Here is an 8,917-nt window from a genome sequence, read left to right as displayed (position 1 = left end):
TCCCAAGAATACCTACGCTGCTGACATGACACATCCTTTATGACTAAACCGGTAAGTATATAAAAACCACGTTTTCCGGGGACACTCAGCCCAACCATGTGAATTATTACTTAGCTGCATTTACCAACATCAACCGCATTTTATCTGACAATAAATTCAGAAATTTTTGAAGGTTTGACTTCTAAGTTTTTTCACTGAGAATTTTTAGAAACAGCGATAAAATGCCGCAATTCGGTAACTGGATCATAACGGGGATAATCTTAATCATTGCCAACTTAGTATACGCCGGTCGGTTTACCCGTCAAACTGGTACGTAAGAGTAGTGTATAAACTATAAAGTATAAAGATTGCAGAACTGATGAGCAAGTGGAAACCTGTTCTATATTGAATTTTATCGTTATAAGGATTATGCTACTTAAGCACATTAGCGGATCGTTATTCACCGTAGAAGCGTTAAAATTGAATAATTTATTAAAAGTTAAGAACTTAAATTATTAATAAATTTATTTACAGTAACCAGAATTGCAAACATTGGTTTCACAGATAATTCTGTTGGATCAGCAACATATGAATCCAGTGGATACTACATGGCAAGTGGCGCTCCACAACCGAAATTCTGCTTGTTAGTCCCGTGGACTGGTCCATGCAGAGCTTACTTACCGGAGTGGTATTTCAATTTACAAACGGGCACATGTACACAATTTGTAAGTACAATGGCAATAAAATTAAGTGTTTTTGGTTCTTTACTTTTCCAGTTAGATTATTATTTTAAAAAACTAAATGCGTCATGCATAATGATTAACGATACAGCTTGGCCATATTTCTATAAAATGCTCAACCGGTTACACAGATACTTACCTGATGTTTGGTTCAACGTTTGGTGTTCGAAATCGTTTACTGGTTACAAGTTTAAAATTAATCTGTAAACATGTGTAATCTGTAATTCTGTAATAGTGATTAGTTAGTGGAAATTTAGTTGTGAGCACTTTTTTGTTAAGGTTTACGGTGGATGCATGGGAAATCGAAATCGTTTCGACACATTCGCTCAGTGCACATCAACCTGTGTAACTGGAACACCAGTGACCGATTCCAGTGGCTCTTCATTTGGTGACCTTTCTTAGAATAGCACAGCAGGCGCTGGTACATATCAATTACTCTGCAGCGGTGATGTATAATCCATAAAATAATTAAAACTGCTGGAAATGTATTTGTTGCTTGAATGTACAGCAGATGTTCGGAACAGCATGAAATAAAACAAATCAGTAATTTTGCACAGCCGGCACGCACACTTTTCCCAGATCAGGAACCTGACAGCATTTTGCACCGGTCTCGCATAAGCCGTCTGTCTCGCAGAAGTTGGAGCAGGAAGTGGCGTCCGGCGATTTCGGGCATGCACCAGGACGAGTAATGTCTGCAACAGGTGAACTTGTTATAGTACTGTGATAAGTTGGCAACAATAATCTTTCTTTAATCAAAATTAATATTCTTTCGTTCACAGGACTATTAATTTTTTGCGTAAAAATGAAAACAGGCGCATGAATGTTGAAGGCTCTTACTATAGTTGATTATTCAAATGCGCCAGTTTTTAAACAAAGAAATTCTAGGGCGTGATTTTGCTAATTCGCAGTACCACTGAAGAAACAAAATATAAGAAAAAAACATAAGATAATAAAAAAACGAAACTGGAATTGAAATAAAAGCATGAAAAACAAAAAAGTACTAGATTTATGTGCGTAAACAGAGGTTGATGGCATGTTGTAGAGCACTAGTGCTACACAAATGACATCAACTTCCGCAGAGTATTAAAAAGTTATCTTACTGAAGCATCCGGCTTTTACGGTGCAGATTCCATTGCTGCAGGTATCAACGACAGCGGCGCAGTCAGTTCCAGTGAGACATGTACTGAACTGCAATTAAAATAATTACAGTATACTCACTCGTATAGAAGTATTGTACACATGCGGGTATATCGTATACATCGATCCGAATTTTTGTTTGGTGCATTTAATAAAGTATTCAATTGTTTTATGCTAATATAAATTTTAGCTGGACATCGGTAATACTGAATCCTGTTCACGAGGTAACTGATAATATTAATTTTGAGCCTGGCCAAGCAACATCCCGCTGCATCCTTACAATGCATGGATCTGCAAAGAATTAGACAGCGGGTCAAGCTCTGTCATTATACGGAATTTATAACTGCGTATATGGGGCAAACAGTTACAAACTTAATTTTGAAATACCAGATTTAATAAGGCTGTCACGAAACAATTAAATACACTTATAACAGCTAACACTCGTACTTATGAAGTCGCCGCAAACTGCTATGGGATATATAGCAGATCTGGCCGGTTTTATTGGGACACCAGTAATCCGTTATGGCACTGCAGTTTTGTCCCTTTGGGCACGTCACATTCTGGCAGAACAGATAACTCTTGGTTACAATAATATTTGGAGTATCATTATTAGTTTTACTGTAATGGTGTATATAGATCACCCAAAAAATAATGAATTAGCGCACATTCGAACAAAGACGTTATGAAATTTTTCATAACGCCCAATGCATCACACTGTGTATTGGTCAGTACATATTTATGTATATATTGATAACCTAATCGTGTATCAACCACTACTGTAGTAATTTTCACTGCTTGATATGTGTTTTGTCTTAGAAAATTGAATAACTGATTTATAACAGTGACATTTTTTACTTTTACCTCACAGACGTTGGGAAACATTAAATCGCATCCACCTGAAAATTAGCAAATATCTTTGTTATGTCGAATCAAGCATCACACAAGAAAAATATCAAATTACGCCCAAGATCCACGTTGCAAGCGAGAAACAACATCCCAATGCATGCGAATACCGAAACTCCGAACGCGCTCGTACGAAAAGGCATGATAAAAACTATTTTCAGGTAACAAGGTAACAGAAATTTTAAGGTTTGCAAGCTAATAGTTATAGACAACTACGGAATTTGCTGATAAAGGCAATAATTTATGAAAACACACTTCCACAGTCGCACAACCGAATTTTATGAGCTGTACGTGGTGCTTTGCACGTTTACCGTAGGACTTGCATACATCAGCCAACAGTGCATACAAAGCACCTAAATGTAATTAAACGTTTTGTTTTGTTTGCGAAAAAAGTGCGTACAAAAATTGCTTGAAACGTTTCCTCGATGCACGGTATATTGGTATTACGTATTATAGAGGCGGTTTTTTACACAAGTGTGCAAAAAAACACTCCTTAGCTTTTGATAACGTGCACACTTTAAGTAATCGCTTCTGCTTCAGAAGAAACGGATTTGTTTGGCGATTATTAAGTGTATGACAATATTGAGGTCATTAGATAGCCGGCGGTACCATGCTGCATGTTACTGTATATACAAAGTATAAGCCACAAACAGCATTAGCAACCATGGTTAAGCGTCACTCCCCGGCATATTCGTTGGCGCAAGGCAGGGACAAGGTTCTTTGATATTTGATCTTCGCTTCTTACATATGCATCCTTCTTTGACAGAAATTCGAAGTGAAAAAACGCTTTATTTTAAATTTTTTCAGACTCTTGTCTGTCCATTTTATTTTCGAAGTGTATTTGGCGTCAGTTTTCGTGGCACAATCAATAAAATCATTTTCTACCGTTGTTGGTGAATGGTGCACAGTAAATTTTATCATGCGGAAAGTTCAGTTTATGCGCTGACAATAGTTTTAAAGTTCATGGAGTTACTGCGCTCGCATCTAAGATTGCTTAAGATAACGCTGCTGCTAATTTCGGCGGTTGGAATAATCTTGGGAGTATATTTTACCCAGCGAACACTGCTTTATTTTGAAGTTGAAGATTTTGAGTACGAAGAGAAAGAAGCTGCTGCACACTGGGCAGAAATTGTGCCGTTTGTACATGTATACTCCGCATTTTCTGCATCTTCGAACTCTGCAGTGCATATTATTGCGGCGACACACCGCCATCGTGACAAAGGAAGTTGTACATGCATCTTTAATTCCACACAAAATCCTCTGAGAACGGTTACTGCTGACCGGGAGGATTTCTGGGATCATCATGACCAAGTGTACACTGCTTCGCGATTTCTTTGCTCCCTTCCGCTAAACAGTAGTATTACTGCCAATGGTGTGCATGTAACTTTTCAATGTGTAAATAACGGAGCACGTGGAAGTAGGAATTTCGCAGTATATCCTAGCGTCACACCGGTGAATATGACCTCTGCACTATGTGGACCAATTATATTTGGGAATTACTCTGATGCAGGTGCTTTAAACCGATTTATCCGCTATTACACCGGTCTTGGGATTTCCAGAATTTTTTTATGTGTAAAAGCAGTCTCTGCCGATGTTATGAGACTGTTGCAATTGTATCGAAAAAAACAAGTTGTAGAAATTATGAATTGGAATCTCATGGTGGATGAACATGCGATTCATTATAATGGACAGATTGCGGCAATCAACGAGTGCTATTTACGCGCTGCAAAAGAAGGATTTGATTATGTCTTAACCGGTAATAAAAAACACACGACATTATACGGCAACCTAAAATATATACAAAAGATTATTTGTAAATGCCAGTATTTTAACTTTTAAATTCAATACGTGGCAGACTAACAAGGAAACAAAGCAATAATTGCATTGCGTGTGAATCTGATCTGAGTTTCGGTTATGTTGTAACATAAAATAATACAATTTTTTTCGCAGTGGATTTGGACGAATTCGTCATTCTTTCCCAAAATACCAGTATTTCTGAGTTAATGGAACACGGCAGTTTGGACTGCGTAAATATCCGCAGCACATTGGCTCGCGTCATCGATATAACCAGCGATCCCTCTCAAAATTCAAAAGCGTTATCAAATTCTAATATTCAAAAATCGAAACGCATGTTCCAGCGACAGGACCACATAAATGAGCCAAACGACCGATCAAAGTACATTTGCCGGACACAATCCGTGCTGATGGCCGGCATACATTATCCTTACCAAATTCACCCGGAAACCAAGATTCTGACTGCTGCGCCGGTCAATAAAGCTTTAGTACTGCATTTCCGCCGAAACGAAATTACGACCAGTAGTGTTAACAGTTCCGAGTGGCGGGATCTGGACGCCGCTTTCGAGATTAAAAACTATTATTGATTAAAATAATTAATAGTAAAATTAATTAGTAGCAACTGACGCAAAAACCCTAATTTTTTAATTAAAGCTAAGTTAATGCAATATTGATTCGGATTGTAAAATGTGATGTACGTAGATATGCACAAGTAATTTTTACAGTACAAAACATTTGTGGTGGCTTAAATTTGTTACTGCGCCAGTTCTGAACGTTGGCAAATTAAAGGTACACAAGCCAAGCGAAGGTTTGGTTTTTCGAACTTTATTGCGGCTTTTACATTAACAGTAAACGATGTCAATTTTTTAGTCTCCGCACAACGATCAAAACGCAATTTTCCCGCTAAAAACTTAAACGAAAAAAAGACCGAAACAGATGACAACCGGCCGAAACAAAGAACCAAACTACCGAAGAAAAGCACAAAGGTCAAACATCCGCACTAAGACACTACAGAATTTTTATCTAACCAAACTACAACACTAACTAACAGCCGCTTCCGTTGGCGGATTTCCTGGAATCCGGGGGATCCGTTGGCTTAGAATCGGGTGTAGTAGGTCGGGTACTCACGTCCGTAACCGTAGGTGGTGGTGTTGTAGTCACGGGTGTAGTAGTTGTCACGCTCGGTGTTGTATGGGCGCGTATAGTTGTACTCGGTGTTGTATGGGCGAGTATACTCGGTGTTGTACGGGCGAGTGTACTCAGTGTTGTACGGACGAGTGTACTCGGTGTTGTACGGACGAGTATAGTTGTACTCGGTGTTGTATGGGCGAGTATACTCGGTGTTGTACGGGCGAGTGTACTCAGTGTTGTACGGACGAGTGTACTCGGTGTTGTATGGGCGAGTGTACTCGCTGGTGTAGTACGGGCGAGTGTAGTACGTCGACTCGGTGTTGTACGGGCGCGTGTACTCGGACATGGTGTTGCATGGCTTGGTCATTTCGTAGTTGTACGGACGGGGCTCTGGGCCGTATGGGCGGGGCTCCGGGCCATATGGACGAGTGTACTCAGGTCCGTACGGGCGAGGCTCCGGTCCATAGGGACGAGGCTCCGGTCCGTATGGGCGAGTGCCTAAGCAAAGGTCATAAATGTAATGCAGCTATATCACAACTAAAACAATTAAAAATTGCTAACGTCAGTAATATTTCCAGTTTTAGTTATATGGCTAGAAAAGCTTATTATTGGAAAGAAATTTCAAGCGTAGACTATAATGTATCATATTTAATATTTACTAAATATTAGAAAATAATTAAGATGCGGTTAGAAACAACAAATTTGATATATGAAGCCACATTTATTTGTAGAAACATTTTACCGAAACGCTTCGCTAAAAACTAAAATTAAGGTTTTTCGGCTTACCAGTTGGGCGCTCGTAGTTGTAGTGCTTGGTTGGTTCGGGGAAACGACGATCGGTGTACTTGTAGGTGTAGTCCGGGGTGGTTTCGGTGGAGTAACCTGGCTCGTTGCGGTAGGTCATCGTGCGTTCGTACTTGTATTCACGGTCCTAGGATTGCAAACAAAATCCCTGATTAATTTCAACGGCTCGCTTACAAGGTTTAAAGAAATTCACGTCTCAAGGAAGCAAAAAAAAACAATATAAATAAACAATCATAAATTCATAATAATAAACATCATTCTGTATAAAGCTCAAACTTATGCATTCTTGAAAAAGCTCATATAATCGTTGGCAATAGTAATCGTTATATACAGAAATTTTGTAAATGAAAGGTCACAGCGAACTTACGTCATGGTCCTTCTTGTTGTCCAGACCGAACCACGAGCGCCATCCACTGTTCTCGCCATCGCGACGTTCGCGGTGTTCGTTGGTGTAGTCGGTGACGTTGCGGGTAGTAGTAGAAGTCATTTTCTCTGGAGTACAGGAAGGAACGGCCGAAAACAACAAAAACGAAAGTCGGTGCGACTGCGAAAGTTTAAACAGTGGATTTAGCTCGAAAGCGAACGAATGAAGCATAACTGGACAATTGCGTTGCTTATATAGTCAAATGCTGAACACGGCTTGACCGGACTGTGACCTTGACCAGCTTGGCCCGATGGAAGATACGCGCTGGTCTGGACAGCGTGTCTTCCACTATAAGAAAGTGAAGAAAACCGCTAATCAGCTAAGGTCATCCGGAATTCCACCTGGATGTGCCTTGATAAATCCGGGCAAAAAACCTTGATAAAATCGGCCGGGAACGCCGGCGAATGGCGGCGCCGTGGACTGGTGGACATTGAAGGCTGTTGTTGTCTGTTGCGGATGATAAGTTACTGTCAGCCCAAAGTACACGGAGTAACTTCCGTTCCAACGTAATAGTACACGTAATACAACTTTTTTCTCATAAAAAATCCCAAAGTTACATTCCCCTGAGATTCTTAGGTGTCGGTATGTACTTCTACCAGTGCTACGAATAAAACATTTTGTAAAAATAAAATGCAAAAGTTGATAATATTTTTGAATAATTACTTCCGAATAAAACGTTATGTTTTTGTGAAAATACTGTATTAAAATGCGTTCCGCCCGCTTACTTCGTATAATACACTGCGGTCGTTTCTACATGTTTAGAATTCTCTGTATTGTTAATTTTAGAAACTCTGATGGTGTAGAGAAATAATTAAAAAAGCTTAACGACTGCATTCTTTTGTGTGTTCCTCGTTTTATGGTTACGCCAACCAAAACAAAACGGGCCGTATTGTCAAACAAAACTCAAGAAACCAAAACAACCCGCTAACTGCTACGTTCGCGCGAAGACAAATCATCAGTTTAAAAAAAATTCAGTAGACTGGTTAATATGGTTAAATCATATTTTTTGGCTGCTTTTGTATCTGCTCAGCCTTGGGGCACTTAAATTGTATGAATTGCAGTTTCTAGTTCAATTCCATATGTACAGATGCAGGCGGACAAACAGAAGTTCGATGCTCGTAAGTGTCTGTCAGGCAAATGAGCGATCAGTTCGTACGAAAAATAATTACCCGTCGCATCCCGTGGCTGCACCGGAAGCGTGCGAGGGAGGTCACTCCCGATTCAAAGGTGCTTGCAGTCACTCTGCAAAGGTCACCCAGGCTTAGCCGAAATCGGCTGATGTATGGTATCGTTCGCAAGAGCATTGAACGACCAACACCTCAGAGGTAGTGCTTTTGAACAATGACGTCATCAGAATTTTTAAGCAAATTTCAAACAGGACTACTGCTACCACGCTGAGTGGGTCAAGCCGCTTTTTTCCTCTGGTCTACCCTAATTTTGACCTCACGGTTATTCGGAAAGCGGTCTCAGCGTAGAATCTCCAAGTGATAAAGATGTCGGACACACACGGCAACTAAGAAAAAATTAAATGAGGAAGTATTCTGTGACGGCTGACCTGTGCTAATTTTTTGAAAAAACTGCCCCAACTTGGCTGAGCAGGGCTGTAGATACAACTATAAAAATTGCTGCTAATGGTAAGCAAAACCTTGATATTGTTTTTTGAAATTTTTAAAATTTACACGTTGCAAAATACTACATAAGAAAGCAAGGGTGTATGCTTACCGCGGTATTATGCTGTTGCTTCGACCAAATTACTTGTTTTGAATAATATTTGACTCTTTTGTGATACACCACAAGCACGCCTTAGTACAATTATTCCTTTCTCATGGCAGTTATTAAGAGGAAGCGCATCTTTTACATGCACCAATAAAAAAAGCGAAAATGCTGTTTGTACTCGAAACGGTTAAATCTGTTTTCTTATATCATAGACGATCTTGACTGGAGAAAAGGGCATAACAGCCGGTTGCACCGCTTAAGCTTATAAATTTTTGACTTAACGATATTA

At 39.7% G+C, this 8,917-nt stretch overlaps 2 protein-coding genes and 1 long non-coding RNA gene across 4 annotated transcripts; 1 reads left to right on the top strand and 2 right to left on the bottom strand.

The window, feature by feature from the left end:
- Window positions 1–1,004: 1,004 nt before the first annotated feature.
- Window positions 1,005–3,173, bottom strand: LOC129584071 (uncharacterized). 2 transcript variants are annotated; one of them, XR_008689842.1, is made up of 5 exons: window positions 2,818–3,173; window positions 2,718–2,752; window positions 2,304–2,416; window positions 1,820–2,147; window positions 1,005–1,411 (listed from the first exon to the last, which is right to left on the bottom strand). It is a non-coding gene; the product is annotated as an uncharacterized LOC129584071 (long non-coding RNA). The 2 variants fall into 2 exon arrangements; XR_008689843.1 differs by having other exon boundaries at window positions 2,718–3,173.
- Window positions 3,174–3,483: 310 nt separating this feature from the next.
- Window positions 3,484–5,140, top strand: LOC129584103 (uncharacterized). Its single transcript, XM_055476206.1, has 2 exons — window positions 3,484–4,515; window positions 4,710–5,140. Exons 1-2 carry the CDS (start codon window positions 3,657–3,659, stop codon window positions 5,138–5,140), a joined length of 1,290 nt encoding a protein of 429 aa, XP_055332181.1. The 5' UTR covers window positions 3,484–3,656.
- Window positions 5,141–5,362: 222 nt separating this feature from the next.
- LOC129583821 (uncharacterized) lies at window positions 5,363–7,085 on the bottom strand. The gene is made up of 3 exons (XM_055475799.1): window positions 6,856–7,085; window positions 6,471–6,615; window positions 5,363–6,182 (listed from the first exon to the last, which is right to left on the bottom strand). The coding sequence occupies exons 1-3, from the start codon at window positions 7,081–7,083 to the stop codon at window positions 5,650–5,652; spliced, it is 906 nt and encodes a 301-aa protein (XP_055331774.1). The 5' UTR covers window positions 7,084–7,085; the 3' UTR covers window positions 5,363–5,649.
- Window positions 7,086–8,917: the final 1,832 nt, after the last annotated feature.

Source organism: Paramacrobiotus metropolitanus, unplaced genomic scaffold (assembly GCF_019649055.1).
Source record: "Paramacrobiotus metropolitanus isolate TYO unplaced genomic scaffold, Prichtersi_v1.0 Parri_scaffold0000012, whole genome shotgun sequence".
Taxonomy (NCBI): domain Eukaryota; kingdom Metazoa; phylum Tardigrada; class Eutardigrada; order Parachela; family Macrobiotidae; genus Paramacrobiotus; species Paramacrobiotus metropolitanus.
The sequence above is the reverse complement of the archived record's forward strand: the minus strand, read 5'-3'. Positions and strand labels throughout refer to the sequence as shown.

Excerpts from the sequence above, each read along its gene's own strand:
- LOC129584103 (XM_055476206.1), top strand. The coding sequence starts at position 3,657 with ATGGTGCACAGTAAATTTTATCATGCGGAAAGTTCAGTTTATGCGCTG. Across the intron at positions 4,516-4,709 it reads ATTTGATTATGTCTTAACCG|TGGATTTGGACGAATTCGTC; the intron begins GTAATAAAAAAC and ends TTTTTTTCGCAG.
- LOC129583821 (XM_055475799.1), bottom strand. The coding sequence starts at position 7,083 with ATGCTTCATTCGTTCGCTTTCGAGCTAAATCCACTGTTTAAACTTTCG. Across the intron at positions 6,616-6,855 it reads ACAACAAGAAGGACCATGAC|GACCGTGAATACAAGTACGA; the intron begins GTAAGTTCGCTG and ends TTGCAATCCTAG. Across the intron at positions 6,183-6,470 it reads CAACTACGAGCGCCCAACTG|GCACTCGCCCATACGGACCG; the intron begins GTAAGCCGAAAA and ends ACCTTTGCTTAG.